Source organism: Etheostoma cragini, chromosome 7 (genome assembly GCF_013103735.1).
Source record: "Etheostoma cragini isolate CJK2018 chromosome 7, CSU_Ecrag_1.0, whole genome shotgun sequence".
NCBI lineage: Eukaryota > Metazoa > Chordata > Actinopteri > Perciformes > Percidae > Etheostoma > Etheostoma cragini.
Window position 1 is genome coordinate 21611819 of NC_048413.1, and position 23354 is coordinate 21635172.

The 23354-nt window shown below is 39.1% G+C and overlaps 2 protein-coding genes and 1 long non-coding RNA gene across 7 annotated transcripts in view; 2 read left to right on the top strand and 1 right to left on the bottom strand.

Annotated features, from left to right (window-relative positions):
• Positions 1-8273, top strand: part of fam131c (family with sequence similarity 131 member C) — an 11525-nt gene extending 3252 nt beyond the window's left edge. The window contains exons 3-6 of one of the 2 annotated variants that reach the window (XM_034876600.1): positions 1299-1383; positions 5490-5714; positions 5981-6070; positions 7714-8273. In XM_034876600.1, the coding sequence (XP_034732491.1) occupies positions 1299-1383; positions 5490-5714; positions 5981-6070; positions 7714-7970 (657 nt within the window). In that variant the 3' untranslated portion in view covers positions 7971-8273. Of the gene's footprint in view, positions 1-1298; positions 1384-5489; positions 5715-5980; positions 6071-7710 lie in introns of both variants that reach the window. The other variant, XM_034876599.1, reaches the window with a different exon arrangement.
• A 340-nt stretch (positions 8274-8613) lies between these two features.
• Positions 8614-23354, top strand: part of LOC117947565 — a 20828-nt gene continuing 6087 nt past the window's right edge. The window contains exons 1-2 of the long non-coding RNA XR_004657264.1: positions 8614-8827; positions 10856-10857. This is a non-coding gene — a long non-coding RNA (uncharacterized LOC117947565). The remainder of the gene's footprint in view (positions 8828-10855; positions 10858-23354) is intronic.
• The window catches only part of clcnk (chloride channel K), a 16385-nt gene continuing 4864 nt past the window's right edge, over positions 11834-23354 (bottom strand). For 2 of the 4 annotated variants that reach the window (XM_034876574.1, XM_034876573.1), the window contains exons 10-20: positions 23010-23111; positions 22661-22745; positions 21287-21445; positions 20568-20637; positions 20372-20476; positions 19722-19938; positions 15310-15443; positions 14808-14878; positions 14318-14398; positions 12996-13082; positions 11834-12794 (exon numbers count right to left, since the gene is read on the bottom strand). In XM_034876574.1, the coding sequence (XP_034732465.1) occupies positions 12756-12794; positions 12996-13082; positions 14318-14398; positions 14808-14878; positions 15310-15443; positions 19722-19938; positions 20372-20476; positions 20568-20637; positions 21287-21445; positions 22661-22745; positions 23010-23111 (1150 nt within the window). In that variant the 3' untranslated portion in view covers positions 11834-12755. Of the gene's footprint in view, positions 12795-12995; positions 13083-14317; positions 14399-14807; positions 14879-15309; positions 15444-15680; positions 15721-19721; positions 19939-20371; positions 20477-20567; positions 20638-21286; positions 21446-22660; positions 22746-23009; positions 23112-23354 lie in introns of those variants that run through there. The other 2 variants (XR_004657261.1, XM_034876575.1) reach the window with 2 other exon arrangements.

Sequence of the window (23354 nt, forward strand, 5' to 3'; positions counted from 1 at the left end):
CTCCTGGTTACCACCCGCCTGCCTGCCTGCTGTCCTCATCTCTGCATTTGGGTCCAATCCTCACTCCTCCCCAACAGATTTACTCTGCAGAGATCTGCGGAGCCGTTAACAATAGTCCTCACAATCAACCAGAGTTTAAAACGTCATTGAAATGGCTAGGAACCCGTTGGGACAAACAAAACACTGGCTGGAGAGGATGTTTTGCACTTTTAGGTTACCTTAAGGTCAGTGTGGGTTTTACTTCACGCTTGGAAAGGGACAGGTTGCAATCTGCAACCTCTCTGCTAGATGCCACTAAATCTGCTGCTCATTTACATGTATTACTGCCCCTGAAGAATTAAGAATGGTCAGTTTAGAGTTTAGAGTACAGACTTTTACTAAAGTAGGAAATGTTTGTGAATTTCGGATTGTCTTTGGTACCCGTAGTTTGGCTTAGTGAATTACATATACTCAGGCTTTTTACAAACTTCTTATTTTCCTGTAAATCCTAAGCAAATCTGCCTGCGTCTTACAATGATTTTTTAAAGGGACACTGTACTTCACCAATTAGGATTAAGCTTTGTATCAGTAGAAACCCAGTAGTATTTTCAAATGACCATGCTTCCGCGCCCTCATGTCCCCCTGAGACTAGATTTCTCTGTAATGTGGGTCTGGAAAAAAAGAGTCTGATGATGCTAAAATTGTCATTTAGCATCATCAGAGGCTTTTTTGCCCAGAGGCTGTGGACTAAAGCCAGCCAGTTCTGCATGTTTTCAACCCGCAGGCTGAGGTGCTGTGTATGTGTAGGTTATGTGTATAATAATCTGTGTAAACCAATTAACTTAACTAAACAAACATAAACTAAACAGCTAATTGAGTTTAAAAGACCTCTCGACTGAGTATGAACTGTTGGGTTTTCACAAAAGCAGTCTGTTATTGTCTTAATCACCATTTTTGTTGTGTATGTGGGTTGAGTCGTCACACATTGAGTGTGACGATAGACATGATTGCCATTTGTGTGTATAGTGTATGTGCCGTTTTTTGTGTATGTAAAGGTCATAACTACTTGGTTGAAAACATCAAACAACATGCTTTAAAGGTTTTTATATATTATATGAAGGGGTTACCTGCTCATCTGTGAGATGAAAAATCTCTTTTTGTCATATGAAATCTATTCAAAAACCCATGTCATAAATGCAGTTGCAACAAGCTAAAATCAAGCTATTATTTTTAGTTTACACTGGAAACACAAGCTTTTTATCTTACATTAATGAATAAGATGTGATATTCTCCCTCTTCTTGTGCATCATATTGTGCAGGATGGCCAGAATCCAACCAACGGCAGTGTGGCAGATAAAACCAGTGGCTATAATATAGGCGAGCTGGCCACTTCATCTTTGATGGGTGAGACATGCACATACACACACACACAAACACACACAACACGGAAAACAGCAAGATACAGTATTAACCATGGGAGGTTAGTAATGTAATTTTCCTCCCCCTTGTGCCCTTTTTTGCACACATATGCATGCTGCAACGCCAATATACCCAGACAGACAGACATTTCTTTCTCCCAAATGATTTTCTTCTTTACCTTTGAGTCTGATTACTCTTCTCTTCATGTGGGGTCTACTCTTTTTTTATTCCCTTTTCCTCAATGTGTGTTCGTCTGCCTCATCTCCACTGCTTCCCTCTCTCTGCAGGAGGTTAATTATCGGACTTAATGTGTTATTCCTTGCTGAACTTTCCCCCATGAAAGCTCTTTTATTAGACCCACATCATAATTATGAAGGCTGTGAAAACCTCATGAATACATTAGACAGATGCAGACATTCAGGCAGCCAGTTGAAAAGCCTTTGCTTTGGGAGTGAAAGAACCGGTCGAGTAAAAAAAAAAAAAAAAAGAAGCTTTTTGACATTTGCTCAGACTTAATCACTTGTCAGTCATCATTTGTGCCCAAAGACTATATTTAATATGCAGTTAGTATTATGAGGAAATAAGTCACATTTGTTCTGATTGGTCTAAATGCCTTGAATTATGGTAGGGACATGCTTTGGGCAAGTATCTAACATCATAACTTCGAAATATTTACATCACTTTTTTTAGGTTTCATGATTTTTTAAATGAGGAAAAACTTGTTATTTCAAATGTGTGCATGTCTTTGTTTTTGAATTTAATAAATGAAAAATAAATTATTCCTGAAGTAAGCAGGAAAAAAAAAAAAAACATGGTTCCAAAAAACATGGTGAAAAAAAAAAAAAAACATTAAAATAAACTGGAACATTGAGACAAAAGGGGAAGAAATACACACAATGATCAGACAACAGACAAAACAACACAGAGACTAAATACACCAACGAGGGTGAAACAAGGGACAGGTGACACGAGGGTTCAGGAACAGGTGAAACACATCCGGGCGGGGCAGACAAAAGTAAAACAGGAAACTGAAGCAACAAATATACACAAGAATGAAAACAGGGTAAAATCCAACAGAGTACACAAGAGACAATAAACAAGGACTAAATTAACACAATAGAACAGGAAAAACTATAACAAAACACCACAACCATGACACAATATACTGGGTAAACCGGGCTTCGCGTTTTCAACACAGCTCATATTATAAAGACAGATCACTTCAAAACAAAGTGTTGTCTATAGAATAATGTCTTGACACATTGATAAACATAAACAGGCATCACAAACTATACCTTTTGGAATTATCAGCCTTTAAAATCACACATTGTTTGGATCCTAATTGTTTTTTTCACAACCGCAATCTGCAGATTTTTCTCACCACAGCTTGAAATCAACACTTGTGACTTGGAAAAAAGCAAATGACATTCCTTATCCGTCTTACCCTCTTTAGTTGTTTTCTAGAATTAGTCTTGTTGGCTGGTAAATATCTAAGCTGCAAATGAAGCACCTACAGGCAGGGCTGTAGTCAAGGGCACCTTTGTTGAGTCCAAGACTAGGACTAGGACAAGGACCAGGACTAGTCGAGACCATGTAAAGTCCAAGTCCAAATGCCAGTGAGTCCGAGACAAGTCTGAGATCATAGAAAAATGGTCTAGAGTACTGTACTACAGCCCTACCTAAAGGTTTTACAACACTCAATGTTTGTTCATCCAGCTGTGTTTCCTCACAATATGCCTCTCATAATTCAATATATGTCTGCTTTTGTAACGGGATTTATTCCTTACTTACTTTGGTTACTTTGTCAAACGTGTAAGCCTTGTACTGTAGCAAGACGATAAACAACACTAAGAAATCCAATCATTTCAAACAGCAACCAAGGGGACTCAGTACTCAATAGCTTCAAGAAGGAACTTATTTTGGTGGAATATGCTCTTATTCAAAGGTTGTTTTTGTCGTGCAACAGAATCCTCAGATTGGATAGATAGTCTAAGTAGCTGTCTGGATTTACCCTGCAGAGATCTGAGGAGCAGTTAACCATAGTCCTTTAGACATCACCAGAGTTAAGAATGCCACCACAAAGAAAGAGGAAGGTAACGGACACCCAGGCAAAAATTAGAGACATCCGGAAACGTTGTCTATATAGACTAACAAGACTGTAACAGAATTGATAATCCATCATGAAAATATGTATGCCACTTTCATACATAGTTTGTGTTGCATTTTTTAATTCAACATAATAACCCTACCAGGCCAATACATTTTCCAGTCTCCCGAAACAGGACAGTGTTTTTAACTGCAGCCTGCACTGTAGCTACAGTTTAACAGAGAAGTCCGGCTTGCTGCTGCCCACAGAGGCACGTATGATTATTCTGTGGGGTGCAACCGTCAGCCGAATACGATTTGGTCATTTTTCCACTGCAGTGTGGACAGGCCAACATATCCAATTTGAAAAACATTAGGATTTTCCTGTGGTGTGCACAACTTAAATAGATGCAAGCACAGCTTCCTCACCACCGAGCGTCAGCAGAACAGCATCATAACAGAGTCGTCACAGTGTGAACGCAGGGTGAGACAGCAGTGGGAGCTGCAGTGCAAAACAAAACACAGAGAAGTGTCTCTATGTGTTGAGATCAAATGAGAATAATATTTTGGGATGTTTTTCTCAGGTTTAATTAGCCCAGGATGCATGCCAACCCAATTAGCTTCATTTTTTTTAATTTAACTGTATCCATTTCTCTCTAAGCTTGTTACCCTGTCCCTCCCTCTCTCTCTTATTGACATTCTTCTGCCTTTTTTCTTTACCTTATCTTATCTTAACCTTTCCTCCTCATTTTCTTTTTTCACCTTTGCCTTTTCAAGCTATCACTTTTGTCGTTTCATGTCTATTGAGTGTATCTGTTTTGCAATATGACCAAGGTATGCTGTCACTTTCACTTCAACTCTTCATTTCCCTAGAGCTTTATACCATTGCCTTGTGTGATCAAAAAAAAAAAAAATGTTTGTGGTTTTGCCCAGTGATTCTACAGGTTATGAATAACCTAATGTAGAGATACTGAGCACCTCCTACTGCTTGAAATGAGTCCACATAGTGCAAGCAACACAGCTATAGATGTAATGCTTGGATTTAAGTCATAATGATAGGACATGGGACTTTGACTTCCGTTGACGGCTATGACTGGCCTGACTTAAGACCTGACCTGAAAACAATAAGATTTATGTCTTGTGTTTTGACCTGGTAAAATCCCAGAATTAAAACAAGTGGCATGATATACTCAAAAAAAGGGGCATACAGTTTGGTAAATCGTCTTTTTGGAGTGAATCAACACTGATTGCACAAACAGTAGTCAAAATCGCTCAAACAACTCAAGGCGAAAATTTGTTTCGCTTTCTGTCTGTACACATCTTTATGATTATATGAACCAAAAGGACTTCTAAAATAAACAACTGCGTCGGTCTTAAAGTAGCAAAGACACTTACTTTGGGCTTTGCGTTGGGCTTTGCGCCATGCTGCGCCGGGTGCAAGATAGGGCCCATTGTTTGAAATACACTTCTAATTAAAACTACACAATGAGACCAAAGTTGTTTGGTTTAGTGTTGTGGTGTTGGTAATAAATAGCCATTTAAATTTAAGTAAATTGTAAACAAACAAAAAAATAATTAAAGAAAAAGCAAATGTATTTATAATTTAGTTATAACAAAGACATATAGAGACAAAAAAGTGCTGTCTGTTAAATAAAAAAACAAGAAAACATGCAATGCTCTCCAAAATCACCTTGGGTGATGGTTCTCCAATTCCTTTTCTATGGAGCTTTTCATCAGTCCTCCGTCATGCAACAAGCTATTCAAATCAGGAGTAAATGCTCACCATAAAAGTTCTGAAATATGCTAAATATTTAGATTTTCTTTTCAAATATAACCATTTCTTGATTCTTCTCCTTTTTACATGTCCACATCCCATGTCCCATACTTTTGCCCTGCTCTATCACCTACTGTACACCATTTCATAGCCACTTGTTTCCTTTCATGTGTTACCACATACTGTCTAATCCACTTTATCAAGATGTATCCCTCTTCCTCCCCTTTTTTAGGTCTGGTGGCCACGGTAAAGGAGCATATTACCAAGCCGACGGCGATGGCCCAGGGGCGAGTTGCTCACCTGATTGAGTGGAAGGGTTGGGGCGGAGGGAGCCAGGCCAGGGGAGGTGGGGGCGGTTGGAGCGGTTCCTGGGGGGGGATGGGGGCCGAGCTTCACGAGGACGAACAATTCTACTCTCATATGACGGACGAGATCAAGGAAGCTCGCTTCGCTGCAGGTGAGACAGACGAATGAAATGAATTCAGGAGAAATAAAGATGTGGTCAGTGGAGATGAAGTGAAGCTCAGATCCCTCTGGGGCATTGTTTCTGTTCGATTGGCTTTTACAGACAAAGCTCCTACAAAAAGCAATGTCCCTTAAGACCATGACAGTAACTTAAATCTAATGCACTTACTCAATTTCCTTTTGATCCTCACAGACTTGATGAAAACAACTAGGGGTTGACGTATGAGAATAGGAACATAACATGTGTATGTTTCACAGGAGTGGCAGAGCAGTTTGCCCTGGCTGAGGCTTCTATGCATGTGTGGTCCATGAACGACAGCTCAGAGCAGCCCTCCACCAGTTTACAAGGTACACCATGTAAAAAGATCACGTGTGTGTCACTGCAGCTTTAGGTCTAGGATTTCTCATTTATCCTAATTTGAAATGTGCCATGCAAAATGGGCAGATCTTAATACAAGTAAACCAGTGGATGCAAACACATTTAACATGATTAAAATGTTATTATATTATATAATTGCATAGTATTAACATATATAACATATCATTTAACAGTATGTGACATATACACAACATATATGACATACAATATAATTATATATAATGTACAGTACATATGTCATATATGTTGAAAATATGTCACATACTGTAATATAACATACTACATAAACACTATATGTATACTATGGAAATATGTGATATAATAAATTATATACAACATATATGACATAATACATTATATATATAATGTATATATGTCATATAATGTATGTTGAATATGTATGTCACATACTGTCATATAACAGTATGATATATACGATATGTTAGTTGATGAATCGTACGTCTATGAAGAGAAGCAGATAACTACTGTATTTCATTATTTCACAAATAAGTCCTTGCACATAAGACTTGCTGAGCCTTTACTAGAAGAAAAGAAAAAGGTAAACAACGGCAGAACAGACAGCCGCATTGCCGTCAATGTTTCAAATTGATTCGATGACCTACTTTGTCGGATCACACCTTTCATTCAACATTAAAGAACTCATCCAAACCCAGTGAGTTTACAATAGAGACATGCAGTCTGTCTGAGAGTCCTGGATGGTAAAAAATAGATTGATGCGCACCCTTTGCCCAAGTACTCCAAATCCTGGTGCGCCAGCAAGAGCTACATCATTTTGACTTCACATTGGCTAGTAAAACCTTGTGTGCAGCTAGTATACCGGACCAATTCAGCACTGAATGCATGTTATTTCTACAATATACAAGTGTGAAGAGGTAAATCTTCTAAAATGCATTCATTCAAGTCTTGGGCAATTTTAGACCCTTTGCAAAAAAATCTAATTTAGTGCTACAAGTTAGAGTTTGCAAACTTGTCTGTTAGTCACAGAGGACAAACAATTACAGGCTCGAAGGGCTTGAAACTGTTTTAATTTCCTGTGGCACTGTAGCCAATATGAACCTGTAACCCAGTCAAGGAAAGGGTTTTTGGACAACTGGCCAAAACCACAGAAAATGTAGTTTTGGCCAGATGTGCCAGACTCATGCCTTCGGCTGAGTCTCTATCTAATCTGTCAGAGGAAGAACAGTAGTGTGGTTGTGAAGTTTAATGATGGTAGTCCCCAGAGATGAAGTTGGTCATTTCATGGCGCAGATTAGAACACAAATGGAAACGTAAGCAACTAAAATTGCTGAATGTTAGAACATTGTGTCAAATTGGTCGTTTTTACTGGGACTTTCAACGTGTCAGGTTCAGGTATTAATCATGTTAATAATGTCAAAAAATATTAGCCGCCGTTGTTTAGTAGCTAGCCCAGAGATTATTGGCTAATGAAATTATTGATTTAGCGGGGGGGGGGTTACACGTTTACAAGGCGCTGTATCCGTGTCACATTCTCTAAATGTCTGATCACAGAATTGATCCTGGTTCAAATCCTGTTTTTAGTGTTTCAAGTAGCAACCATTTGACTGATCCTGTTATCATTCCTCCTCAGCAGCACAAAGCCATTTCTTGTCCCAGTTCCTGCTGGACGGTGTTCCTCAGCACCTGTACAGCATCAACGCCCAGACATATGGCAACAACAGTGTGGCCAACCTGATCCTTCCGCCAATGGTCGACTGCATATCCTCAACGTCCAACACCCAGCCGGACAGACATCGGCCCATCGAGGACAGAAGCACTGCAACTGCAGAGGCTGTTGTCCGACACGTAGACAGCAGCTCGCTGTCTGAAGATGATGTTTTTTATAACTAGGCTCAACAGGAAAAGAAGCCAGCAATGTTGATGGCAATTGCTGAAATGAGCCCCACTGAGGGGACTTTACTCTCAGCCACCAGCAGTGAATGTCGGTGAGATATTGCAAGAGGCAATTCTTCAAATGGCTCGTCTGAGAGGGTTTCAGCGCCTGCATGGTCTTCAGATACAAAGACTCTAAACTGTATTTTCTCCCATGTAGAAGATTATACTTTTGTGAATGTACAGAGTTTCACTATTACATTTTCATTTTGTAATCAGTGTACAATGAACACTTTAATATTATAGGTAGACTTGAACTGTGGAAAGTCAAACAACAACTGGTGTGAATTAAACATAACACATGTTTAATATATGTGCTGTACAAGACTGTACAATTCAGTCTTTGATCCTTTTTCCCTTTACATTGATGATTGAACAATTAAATTAAGGGCCAATGAATTGAAATTCAACCTAAAGCAGTCGGAGTAGAACAAGAAAATGAAAGAAATAGAAAATGTGTTGTCTCACCTGAATCTAAAGTGAAGAAGAAGTCTGTTGTTAAGAAAGCGGACACACAGTTATGTCTGAGTCCCAGCTATGGTTAGCTGCAGTGGAAGGGAAGTTTTGAGCATCAACAACTTAATTTCCCTCATTTTTATGCAACAATTTACCTTTATTATAAATGGTTAAATAATACCTTTATTTAGCCAATGTAAAAAAGAAAAACACAGATGACAATTCAAAATATATCAAACATATAACGGAAAGTATGTTGTTGAGTGTCATTGGGCATTTTAAGTGGGTGAATGGAAATCCTGGACATTTGTTAGTGGGTATACTGTGTATACCTGCGTGTCACGTAGACTACACCACTGGTTAGCTATTATTCACACTTGTTAGTGAGAAAGTGGTGGGAGCAGAAAAAAGATGAGTGAAGAAAAAAAGAAAGGGAGAAGTACACAGAACCTGTCAGCGTGCATATGGTTGGTGTGTAGTTGTACATGTATGTCAGCATGCCTGTGTGTTTGAGAGTGTGAGATGGTTGGAGAATGGAGGTGTTAGTGATACTTGCCATGTTGTTTCCTTTAGCATGGTTTACAGTAAATGAAGCTTTGCTGTGTGGTGCGCCGTAGCTGCTTTCTCTTTTGTTATCTCAGTCAGAAAGTGGAACAAAAGACTGTGCACAGCTAGATGATCACATCCATCATGAAAGAAAAATCCTGAAGCAGAACAGGCAACTGATTTGAGGCCTAGTTAGTTCCACAGTGCAAAAACAGCGGATTACTCTGCGAAAGAAATGTGACAGTATCGAGTTAGACAGTCTCACTCTGACAAGCTGCAAGTTATTGTAGTGTTGGATCTTGTTGTACAGACAGAATGATTATTTTGTTAAAATCAATATAGTGTCTGAAAACTCAGTCTGGAATAACCAGGAAACCAGGACTGGAGCTGCTCTCACTATTAGATTAGAGTCCTGTTGCATGTAAAATCTTATGCTGCGTTACAGACACAGTTTTTGGCCCGTAAATTACGATTTTTGTCACAACTCACTACCGTTGAGATTAGCTAGCATTAGCTCATACTAGCAATTTCTAGTCGACAACATATTTTGGGCTTCCTTTAGTAAATATAACCTGTAGTAGTACACAATCGTATGTGTTTTGTTTTGATTACCATGTGCGGCTTTACTTTACCTCACGTATTTATGTCTATTTATTTCCATTTCACACTGTTAATCACCGGCGTCTGTACAGAATCAACAGGGTTCAACACGTTATTTTTGTGTGTGTGTGACGTCAAAACTGTAACTGCATTACAACAATCTGGTGAAAGTTCACGAGCAGTAAGTTACAGCTTTGACTGCCGTTCCAGGACACTTTCATGTGTAGAAGGTTGTGAAAACATGAGTTAGGGGTATGGCCACGGGAACTAGGGGGTGCGGAGGGTGCTGCAGCACCCCCTAGCAAAAGAACAAACAACTACAACCATAATTAAAAACACAAACATTTATTTTTATTAAATTGATTATTAATATAAACCTAATCACTTTCATTAGACATTAAATGTAAAACATTTTACAATTTGGAAAGTAATAGATAAACATATAATTTGATCAGAATGAATCTGCCGATTTTGCCAAGAGTGAGGCGCGCTGCGTGCCTCTGACGCTGGTGAGTGAAGAGAGTTATGGGAACTTTCCCTGCTGGTCAACAGTAGGCTAGCTACAGAAGTTAGCTAGCCATGGCACAAAAGTGCATTTTGGATTTCTTTATCCATCACCACAGGCTAAAAAGCCTAAAAAGACCGAAGGCAGAAAACTCAGCAACTGTAACTGAAAAAAGAAGCAGCAGCACCTCTTCACGTCCACACTCCCAGAGCGACAATCGACGAGGGAGCTAATGTTGTTAGCCAAGCTAGCAGCAGCAGTGCAGGCGCGTAGGGAACCTTAACAACGTCAACGTCAGTGCTGCAGCCTCGGGGTCACACTTCTCCTGGTAGACGTTTTGGAGGTGAGGATTTTTTTGTTTAATGTGTTATAACTGCAGCAAAAGGGAGGAAAGCTGGTTTATTAATATGCTGCCGCCGTGCAGTAAATTGGCATCAACTCTTTAGTAACAGTTCAACTGAAAGTTTATGCTAATTATTGGAGATAATTGTGATTTTTTTTTTACATGCGTGTAAAGCCTTTTTATTGGAAAACCAGAAAGAGGTTGCACCTATGTTTATTAATTATCCTACCGTATTGTTACAAAACGATAAGCCCTGTTAAGAACTGTTGATACATACAGCCCAATATCTTTATGCCTTAAAGATGTGTGCTATAAAATCTTAAGGCTGCATTTCTCTATTTTAATGTTTCATTTGATTTAATATGATTTAGTGATTGTGTGCCATTGTGGCAGCCGTGTGCCTATATCCTGCGTTACCCGTGCCTAGTTGTCTTGTATTATGGCCTTTATTCTTGTTTTTTTGCTTGTGGAGCGTGTACATGTGTTCCATTTTTATTATTGAAGCTTTAGTACTGTTTGGACACCACAAAGTGCCCTTTGTTTTAAAAAAGAGATATTTTGACTTGATCTTAACAGTATGGGTAAGAAAGAAATTTATGTTTGGTTGAATGGAGATAACGGCCTATTATTTTCTGGTGTTTCCGGGTCAGTAGTCAATGGCAGGCTAATTATTGTCTTGGACAGGCTATTTATGATGAAATTAATCTCTATACAGCTCAATAAATTGTGATGGATGGAGTTAGGTAGGTGGTGGTTGACTTTGGCTGAAAACTTCACTTTGGTTATTTGTCAGCACCCCAAATTCAAAATATGTTCCCGTGGCTCTGGTTACGGGTTGCCTTGAACGCAGCATAAAGCAATATGTTTCTTAATAAATGGCCTTAGAAAATCAGTTGCTCAAAGTCCTTTTGCATAATAATTGCATTGCATATGCAATCTTGCATAATAATCCCTCTGAATCCTTAAGTATGATTTATTACTTTTAATAATCTCAAATCCCTGAATCTCTAATCTAATTTCTGAATTGTGACAAAGTGATGTTTTCCATCATCTTAATTATGACTTTGGTGAGAGCAATCTTATCATAACGAACCGGATTGATGGCCAAAACAATGAAAACAAGACCCTTTAAAATCTGCCTCATACTGGTTCATCATATGATGGCAGACATTAACTTGTCATTGATAGACATAAAGATGTTTAGACAAAGATGAAATCTATATGGATACTTAACTTAACATCTGTCATATCTTATTTATTTGTTGCTCTGCATTTTCTTCCCTTCATATGTTTTTTTTGGGAGGTTCAGGCTACAATATAATACAAGTTAATGATTTTGTAAAACATTTTATTTTGATTTTATTTGTAATGTTTGTTATTTAGTATTCAAGGTTGTCCTGAGTTTTAATTATCACATCAGAAAAGCCCAAACTAATAGTTTGGAGTGCAATCAAGATTTGATTACGATGAGCAGGAACCTAGTCACCAAGGCAACTGTCGTCATATTCCTGGCGTGTACAGGAGAAATCACTCAATATTTATACGTCAAAGCTTCTGTGTGAAGATTTGTAATTCATATTATTATTATTATTATTATTATTATACATTATCTTTCTTTTCAAGGTGAATGTGTGTGCAAGCTATGTGTTACTGTCAGGGAGGCGCAGAGGCGTAAATTGCTGTATGCCACATTGAACTTTATGATTCTGCCACTGGGGGATGCTAAAGTTAGACTTCTTAAAATTCAAAATAGCCGCTTTAACTCTGGACTCCACACCGAAATCATAGAAAAACTAAAGTTGAGTGAGCCACCTGCATCATTACAAGATGCCAAACCAGGTAATATGGGCATGGTGGATATGTGATGACATACTTATCCCAAGGACATTTCAAACCAAACGCTGCATGAAAGATAACATAGTCAATCTCAAACTTTGAAAAATTCATCAGCAGGGTTAAATTGTGTTAATTGGTTTTAAATCAATACATATTCGGCGTAGACATTCATATTTCAATGTCACAAAGTGGATCCGTGAATGAGATAGTGTGCTATCTCCTCAGTGGACCAGATCCTGTTAAATATAATACAAGGCAAAACATTAAGCTCTGATAAATGTTATTATAGGAGCTTCACACTGATGACAGTTTTGTATGTGCGCAAACACTGTTAAGCCTGGGTAATGAAGTAGTGGTCTCATTAGCAGAGCTATGCAGCTAATCAGACAGAGATGGATTTGTGTTTGCATAAAAAAAAAAGATAAAAAGGATGAGCTTATTTCCTGTGTGCCACTGCTTAGATTTCTTTGGCCAAGTCTTCCAATATTCTCTTCATCTGGAGGAGAAAATAGAGGGATAAAAAGGGAGGGAGGGAAGAGAAAGCTTTGAATTCATAAGTAGCCATTTGCCTCCAACACCCTGCAGATTGTTAACAAATCCATACAGCTGTATGTGTCATTAAGAAAATGTTGAGTATTATACTTTTGAGCGGTGGTGAATATTTCACACACACATATTTCAGGCAAACACTCATTACCTGTGGCCATGTGATGACCCCGACCAGTCTTCCCCTGTCTGTGACAAGCAAGGTCTGAGCTCCAATCAGACTCAGGCAACTGTAGGCCTGTGAGGACGCAAAGGACACTAGATTTGAAATAACTGATTCCTAAAAATAATGCTCACCATTTTGAGAAATATGCGTATTCATTTTCTCTCTTGGACAAGAAGATTGATACCAATGATAAACTTGCATAACCAGCCGTTACGGAGAAACATCCTATTTCATTCATTTGGAGTTGTGTTTGCAGCCACCTGGAAAATGTACCAACTCCTGCGGGAAATATCTGACTCAAGCTGAATTTTCCACTGTGTTCACCATAGTCAAATTCTCTGAGCAGGTAGTGCATAGTTGGTTTTTAGAGCTTTTTTAACAGTGAACCAAAACTGTAAAGTTATAAGCGGGACATCTAAATGATGACCTAAAACTCATGAAAAAGCAGAGGGATTCTGCAGAGTTGGTTGATTATTATCTGTATGTGTCCATTATGAATTACCCCTTTCATAATGTCATGTTATATATATACCTATTCCCAGGGTGCAATTTCTGGAAAAAACAGAGGAGGGGGTGTTTTTTGATCTTGCACAACAAAACGTAACATGCAAGAATTAAATTCCAAAAACTAAACTTCCGTATCGAATGAAAAATCTCAAAATGAAATAGCACAATGTGGTGTCAACATAAACCACAGCGTGTTCAAGCCGGAGAACGGCATTCAATCTGTAGCGAATGTTGCTGCAAGATGCTTTCTTTTTCTGGCCAAACTCCCCTACCATGGCCCCTGAAAGGACCGTCAAAAACAACGAAACAACTCCTGCTGGTAGCCGGCCTCCCGGAGCTCTGTAGCATGTAAATAACACCAGCAATTTGCTTGGTGTTATAGTGAGTGACATGCCAAAACCATTTTGTGACCAACAACAATTTTTCTTATTTTTTTACATTCATGTAAGTGTCCAGATAAATACACCTGACACAAAGTGTAAATTTCTCAACTTTAGAGGTGCTGCTAAGTGTACTTTGTTTTAAATTTAGGAGAAAACCAAGCTATCTCCCCCTACTACCTGCCAAGGGAACCCAAATGCATTAGCTTTAAGATATAATCTAATGCAATGCCACAAATGTTGAAAATTCTTTTCAAGATGTACTTGTTTCCTTATAAACAAATAATTAAAATAAAATTACATCATTTATGGTAAGCTACAGTAAGATAACTGCGTCTAGCTCTATGAGTATTTGAGTAAGAATAAGTGTTGAATTATGCCTTTAAATTCATCTATACTATTTTCTCAAAGTCTCCCTACCTCCTGAACGGTGTTGTGGGGTGATAACAGGACAGATGTTGGGTAAATGCAGCAGACCTCATCCAGATGTTTTTCCAGAGTCTGCACAGAAGAGCACAAGAATATTCACCTTTGTATGCACATACTGTCAGATGCATACTTGTTATGCAGTAGCATTAGGTATTATATACAAGTAATATTTGAGAAGTTATGATTACAGTTCTATTACTTGAAAAGTTGTTGTAAACCCATTTAAGCCGTTCTATTTGCTATCACTACGTAGAGCTTTAAAATGGATGCCTCACATAAAATGAGCTTTAACGTTTGAGCCTTTTAGCCAGCGGTCCTGTCTGTGCACCCTGTTCCCATCCTCTTTTCTGCTGCTGTTTTATATTCAGTCAATGCCAAATGGATTGTAAAGACATGCTCTGCCTTTTAAACAGCTTCAGACAGTTCCCTCCTCTACCTTCCTCTGAACCCTGCAGCTGTCTAACTACAGCCAGCCTTTTACCTCAGTCTTACAGTGACGCAGGAACGTCAGCAGCTCTGATCGGAGAACAACGCCCAGTATAATCTGCGACTCTTCAACAGAAGAAAGGACAGGAAATCAATTTTCTTAGCCACAGTCGGTGCGACAGTTTAGTGTGTGCAGCTGTCTAGTGGGATGTGAGTCCTCTGTTGCAAACATACAAAATCGTCTATGTGATTGCAGCTCAGCTGGCCAATTGACTATTTTCTCACAATTGTCAGCTCTTATCAAGGAACTTTCACACTGCTGAATTGCAGCTTTTGAAACGCTTACAATTTTCCATAATTACTCTCATCAACTTTAGGGAACTCTATGTGGTGTCATAGCTATGGGGTTGTCCAGCATGTATCTTTTAAGATAAGATCCTAATGACTTTGTGCTGATATTCTATATTTTCAAAAAAGTTTTACTTTTTGTCGGAAGATTTAGACAAAACATGACTTCCTTAGCAAGAAGACTAGGGTATAAATCTTTGTCTCTGCACCATGTGAGTCCACGACAGGTATTTGCGGGTCAGTGCTTGTGTTGACAGCATGCTGCATCTCCACTGGACCAGCTGCTTTCTTAAGCTGCACTGATTTCACTCCCAAAACCTGTCCAACTGGGGTGGAGGGAATCCTGCAAAAAAAGAGATCAATCATGTCACACCTGGAAGAAAAAAGAAGCTGTAGTGAAATGAAACAGTACATTTCTATGGAGGTTAATGCCTTTTTAATACTATTGTCACATTGTAAAGATTTACAAAATCTATGTAATTCTGGGTTGTTACGATCTGCTTGCACAATGGACCTATAAGGTCGTTTTCTGGCAAAAATGCTCACAAGTCTCTGAGCTCAAGTAATGAGTGTTGTATCACCTGCTGCACTCCAGCCAGGCTGCTCAGAACACTGCATAGCTATATATACAAGGGATTTAAAGCATGTAATATATCATTATGACTCTTGTATCTATTATTATACAGTATCAGCTCTGATTAGTTTTCTGGTGTATACTTAGTGTATAGTTAGTGTAAACAGGCTATTGCAATATAACAATAAAGAACCTGGAATGCTTTACTTTAGTTAATTACTGTATTTTTCCTTGTAACCTGAACATACAATACAGGACAGACCAAATATTGAGGTACTCAGGGTATCAGGAAAATATTGCTAAAAGGACTAACTAACTTATTTTTCACTTACAGCGCACAACCATGATGTGCACTACATGTACAACTGGAAGGCTTGTTTGAGATGAAAGTGGACAAGAGCAGGCAGAAGCAGGCAGACGGTGATAAAAAGCTTTGCATTGGGTGGCATTCGCCGTTGATTGATTCTGATTTGGCTCATCTTGAACTGGCCTAATCACAGCCTATAAACTACTGCAAGTCAACACCTCCCCCAGACTCTCAAAGCCAGGGTTACATCAACTAAATAGAACTGTAGTGTTTACAGTATATGATCAACAAGAAGCCTGTAACCGGTTTACAGCCAATGTTAATATTTAACATGGTGGCAGCCAGCGGGACATAAATGATTGCGTAATGCAAATTCCCAGAATACTTTATCTTGCTGTTGCATTTTCACATTTAGCGTTGTTTTTTTGTGGGGGGGGGGCCTTGTTTAAAGTTTTTAAAGCCCAAAATGATGATGAACAGCACAGCAAATGCCTCTGCGGTCACATGTTTGTTGTCCTCTCTCATGTGTAGCCTCGTGCAGCAGATACATTACGCGTTACATGTTACGTATTACGTGTAACGTGTTACATAGGTGGGTTATAGGTTACGCCATAACGCAGGGATGGGAATAATATTCAGCTCATCAGAAGTTTCCTAAAAATTTCCTAAAGATTGTCACGCATCTTGAGTCTGGTTCAAGTCTGAAGTCTTTTGAGGAAACGTCTGATGTCACTGTGTGCGCAGCTTTAGTGTGACTCACGTCAGAGTCTGAAACTCAAGTCCCCATCTCTGTTTTCTGGGTCAGGACGGTCCGGAAAAAGCGCAGGTATTTGACATATTGGGGAATAGTGTGAGAGATCCATGTGGAGCCATGCGGAGGCCTGGTAAGGAAAACTGACAATTCAATATGATCTCCCTGTGATAGCTCATTGGTGACACGAGTAGATTATTAACAACTGGTATGTTGAGAGATAGTGGCGGATCATTGCGTTGCGGCCAACAGTAGGCTACAAAGACCACATCAATAAACAGAGTGTTTTTACTTTCCCATTTGCATTTTAAAAGGAAAAGAACATTCATCAGAAGTGAATGTCCTGGCAAATTCAGGCTACTGTCTGGAAAAAATGGATTTCTCCCAGAGAATAATGCATTAAAGATGCTTTACTTTCAGAAATATAATAAACAGTTTTGAATGCAGAAATGTCCTCAATGCAATAATATAAAGTGAGAATAGTAGATATGTGGTGGTTGATGGGGCTTTTGATCAATACCAGTGACTCAGCCATTACTTGGCCTGCTTCTAAGCTGGTAAAAATCCATCTTTCCACCTGGCACAATGCTGTGAGTGAACATCAGGTAGCACATGACATTTCAGTATTGACAGTCATTAGCTTGCTTTTTCTATCGTTAACATGTTAGTTGGGTAACTGTGACCCCGTTAGAGGGATTAAGAACAACGAAACTTTTACCCTGGGTTGGGGAAAGTACTTCTGTTTCAGACTGATATTATGGATAATCTGTCATTAGACTGTACTTTAAATTGAATTTGTTTAGTTCATATTTTAGTTAGAAAGATACAATACCAATGTTTAATGCTGTTAAGTAATCCTTATCATGTTAGCATGCTAACGACTACTAGCATGCTACATTACGTTCTCTCAAGGCCCAGTTTTTTATTCTGACCCCAAATTAAATCTTTTGTCTTCAAAATGTTTTTTATTCATCAAATAATTGTAGTTGTTTACTGCTATTCACTTAATGATAAAAATAAATTTGAAGTAAATTGATTGAATTATGGGTGTTTTACTGAATTTAATAATTCCTGTTGTCCTGCTGCACAAAGTGGTTCAATAGAGCAGATAGTCCCACCATACTGCTTGCCAACACATCTTTGATTATGGATGTGTGCTGTGTGGGGTCAAGCAATGGTTATGACAACAACAAATAACAGAACAGGTCTCTTCCCACAGATGTTGGGCCATTTCACAGATTAGTCTGAGAGAGACAGGCAGCACAAGGAGGAGGCAGAAGCTCTAAACTGCACAGGAGGCTTGTGAGATATTTGTTAATAGGTAAGAAAAGACAGATGAGGACAATGCTGAACATATAGAGGGGGATCAATCAATTGATTAGAAGGAAAATGATGAGATGATAGATCCAACATATAGACCGCATGCTGTGTTTTCCTCTGAAAAGCCCCCACATTGACTGCTGCAGAAAGGGAAGATGAGTATGAATTGAAGGATGAACTTGACGATGAGGTAAAACCTAAAGCTGATATAGAAGAAGTATCAGGTGTGCAGCAGTGCATCTATTATGATGAAGATGAAGAGTCAATGGATGAGGTAGAATCTAAAGCTACAATAGTGGAAGTGTCAGAAGTGGAGGACTGCATCTATTATGATGAAGATGAAGAATCAACTGATGAGAAAGAATCATTGAGAAAGAGGACCCAGCTGAGACAGAAGAATATTTCCAGTCAAAGGATGAAACATTGGCGCCCAGATAGTTTAGTTGGTGGAGCGGGTGCCCATTATAGAGGTTTACTCCTCGACACAGCAGGACCAGGTTTGACTGCAACCTGTGGCCCTTGCTGTATGTTATTCCCCCCCTTTCTCCCCTTTCATGTCTTCAGCTGTCCTGTCAATAAAGGCCTAAAATGCCCAAAAATAATCTTAACCAAAATAAAAAGAACAAAACATAGATCTAGTCTTCCATTCCTCCCAGTGATGGACGATGCATGTTGACAGCAGAGAGAGAAACAAGCAACCATAGTCTCCAATTGATGACAAAGGTCCACTTGACCTGTCTTATTGGCCTTAAATTTTGAATGAAATAAAAAAAAATAGTTTGAATGAAGTTGTTATTAAAGGCTTAATACAGAATTAGATGAAGTATCCACTAAATATTATTTTAATAACAGTAAAACCAGATGGGGTCATTTTGACCCCAGAGGACAACAGGTGTGATTATGGTGTGGTTATGGGCTGTGATTTAAAAAGTTCAAATGGTTAAAAAACAGCATCCTCAGTAAACTTTGACGTATTCCACTCTGTTATAAGTGAAATAGTCAAAATAATATAAGTCAAAAATAATTCATAGTTTCATTTTATTTTTTACTCAAAAACAGGGTATACTTTTATGTAAACAAGGTCTATTAGCTCTAAATTCCAAAACGTAGGGAAAAATGTGTAGTAGTGGGTTGAACTGAAGTAAGATGAAAGATGTAACACAGAATTGATTGACAGTTTATACTGTATACTTTAAATAACAGTCAAACCATGTGTGGTCATTTAACACATTTAAGCATTCGGGAGGACATTACGAGGGTTAAGACAGATTGTTGGCACTAAAATAAAAGTCGGGGGATTAATTTAGTCTTTTAGAATGTGTCCTTTGGACACTGCACATGACAAATTTGACAATTGTTGAAATATTTCACTGTGGTCCAGTGCTGGACCAAAAATGTCATCCTGAGAGCAGACATAATGAACTCCAGATATCTGTCAGATCTACCCTGGATTATTTTTGTCTTTTTGTGTGTGCTGATCTGATGTCCACATTTTGCTCCATGATGAATCATGCACACATTTAAGGATCTGATCGGACAACATTTCGCTGGAATTGTACCTTGTACAAAATAAAATTGATTAATTTTGTTTGAAAAGCTGACTACAGAGAAGGTCACCCCAAAACGTGGTGCATTTCTTTATTCAGGCTGACACTTTGTCTTAACTTACCGGGGGCACACCTTCATCAGGGAGGGCAGATATGGGAGCCTCTTGCTGATGGAGATTGCGTCATAGAAAGATGGGCGGTCCCCAGAGCGAGACACGGCATTGGCCAGCAGAGTGGCGAGGATGATGGGTATAGCGTGGCTGAACTGGCCAGTTAACTCTATAGCCATTAGAGCTGGGGACAAGGTGTGTGTCACTGCCCCGCAGAAGGCTGCTGCACCTACAAGGCACAATTACTTTAGGTACTAATGATGATGTAGACTACTGTTAGTACTCAGGTTATTTTGAACTCTCTATCAGTATTTTAACATGGTATACTGTACAATTATAGTACATGCCCGGCACCTTTAACCTGATGTGTTTTGGTCTATAACAGTTGATCAACATTACTCTGGTTGTCAGTGGGAAACTCTGAACCCAAGTAAAATCTAATGCAACATTTTAGCAGATTTGGGCAAATTTAGGTTAACATAATATTATTTTATAGTTTTCTTTACATCCTGGTATTAAATCTTAGCTCTTGGCAGATTTGATGTAAAAATAGAGTGGCTTATAAACATTTACAAAAAAATTCAAAACTCCGAATAGGTGAGGTTAGATGGTCATGTCATCACTATGTCAAACAACAAATGCTATTTATCAATGTTTTCTACCTGCAAGTGCGTAGCCCCCAGGATTTACAGGATTTATAGAAGCCCACTGTTGGCCAGAAGTCAGTCCAGTTACTCCTTCTCCAAACAACCGGCCTAAAGCTGCCCCTGGAGAACAGAAGTTTGCAACAAGAAATTCCTCAACTTGCGCCATTCAAGTATTCTGCAAAACAAGCACGTCCGAGGGCTTTTCACTCACCATAGATAAACACTGGCATGACATATCCGGCTGGCAGAGGCAGAGTGCAGGCGAGGACCAACATCCACATCTCAGAACCAACAACAGAGACACAGACTGTCACATTTCTCTTTGCCATCTGTATAGCTACAACAGCTCTACCAGCACTAGCAGATGAGTCGCTGTCAACCTGTGTGCACGGACATGTTGCAGTGCATTTTGCAAAAATAAACTGAATCATGTCCATTTACATCTCACATCTGCGTGTAGTAATGGGGGGAAACTGGGTGGATCCCACTGAGGTATAAGAAACAGTTCTCAATGCAAAAATGTCCACATACAATGCCATGTTTTTTCTGCGACAGCATGGTAGGTTCCCCTCCACTTGGACTACAAATGAGACTAATCGATATATTGGTGGTTAATGGGGTTCTGAACAATACCAGTGACTCAGCATTACTTGGCCAGCTGCTGAGATTTCTAGGTGCCCTCTGCAGTGTCGCTAAGGGTGAACATCAGATGTCAGAAGACATAATAGCCTGAATAGGCAAACAATCTTTACCTTGCATACTCTACTGTGAAAAGGTCAATTACTGTATGTCAATTGTAGGTCACTATGGCATGACCCAAAGGAATAACGCGGGGTGTCAGAGCTGGGTGCCTTGTCATGGTTTCCTTTAGTTACTAGTGTAGTTAGACAGAAATAAAAGACTCCTCAATTGGCTTTTCCATTGTGTTACCTTCATTAGCAGAAAGACAACCAAAGAAAGGTAGAAAGGACTTCCTGATGAACTCCACTCCAACAAAGGCTCGCTCCCCAGTTGAACAGAGGCATTGTGGGATTGAGAGCTCCACTGCCTGCTGTCTAATAAGGAGTTCAGGAGCTGCTTCATGGTGTACTGTGAAATAGATTCATGCTTTTCAGATTACTGTGTGGACACAAGCAAAAACTAGAATGAAACAAATTGTTAACATTATTCTTATTATTAATAGTAATAATAATATTATTATCAACATCTTTCTTATTGTCAACAAATCTAATGAAAAAAACATTTGTATCTATTCTTCTCTCAAAACTCTTCCACATCCTACAATGTAGTACCCCGCCCTGATCCCTAACTTGATCCTCTAAATATTATTTTTTGATTATAATGTTTCTTGAAGGTTTAATAATTAATACTGTTTATTAATCACTACACACAGGCCTGAAATACACACACACATGCTCGGGACCTATTCATGCACAAATGGAGAGTTGTCAGAGTGAGTGGGCTGCCAGTGCTGGACCAGCACCCTGAGCGGTTGGGGGGGCGGGGGTGCAATGGTTAAGATTCGCCCTGGGTGAACCACTTTCTTGATCATGATATCTTGCCTGACAGGTAAGTAACATTATCAAGTAATCTTTACGTTAGTAATGTTTGTAATCATAGGCGTAAAACATTTATATGATGATCAGCTGAGAAACACACATCTCACATAGCAACCATTTATAAGTTATGGACTGTGCTTTAAAGCGCCCGTATAATGCTAATTTTCAGGTTCATAAATGTATTTTGAGGTTGTTCCAGAACAGGTTTACATGGTTTCATTTTCAAAAAACACCACATCTTTGATGCACTGCACATTGCTGCAGATCCTCTTTTCACCCTGTGTCCTTGGGTCTCTGTTTTAGCTACATAGTGAGAGATCTCATTTCTATACTATTTTTGCTGACAGTTGCACACACACAGTAGCTAGGTAGGATCACATCAGCTAGATAACCCTTTCTCCTTTGGTCAGTACAAGGCAGGATTAGCTGGGAGACTTCTTCTGAACAAGGGCTCACTTGTGGAATACCTGCAGAACAAGGACATGTAAGTAGTTCTTTTGTATGTTATGGTGAACTAGAGTGGGTTGTAGCAGTGTTTTGCCATTAAGAACGAGCTAGAATGCTAGTGCTAGCATGCTACGGTTAGCCACCTTGCCTCAGCCAGTGATGTGAAAAGCAGTGCAGATGTTGAAAAGCTCATTTGGAGACTGAATGCAGAGGACATTCAGCAACCCATATCGCACTAAAAAACAGCAGAAAAAATGTGTTTTTTTTTCATAATATGGGCAATTTAGGTCAGTCCTACCTGGGAAACCATATATTGACCAACAAAGTGAGGGAATGTCAGACATGCCAGGAAGAAGGCCACCATGCCAGAATATAGACCCTTCCTGCAGAGAGGTATTCACATATACAGGAATTATAGTTATATTAGTGCTTTCAATTTGGTCATTCCTTTTGAAGTTTAAGTTCTGGTCATCTGAAAACAAACATTAATACTAGACTTGCTCTGGTCTTTTTCAGATGTGTGCTTTTAAAGGTTTAAAGTGTTTTACACTACATAGATCTGGAGTATAGATAAGATTACTCAGGATGACAGCAGATGAGTCATCACTGAATCACAATGTGACTTTCGCATTGTAAAGAGCTCTCACTCTGTCGTCAGCATTTTGTTGAAGATCGGGTTTGTTTTGACAAATTGCAGGATCCACCGATGGCCGATGAGGTAGCAGCAGCACGCAGCTCCACACAGCAGCCTGTTTCCAGAAAGCAGACTCAGTCCACAGTGGGAGACAAGAAGCTTATTTAAACCCAGGCAACAGTTTAGTAATTTGGAAGAAGAGGAGGAGGCCAGGAAATGACCAGTATGAAAAAAAAAAAACTGATTAGAATAGGACAAATATGAAGAACTGGTGAAAGACTTTTCATTGCGACTTATACAAATAGGGATACTAAATATCAGTTTTATTTGTGAGGCACAGACACACACACACACATAT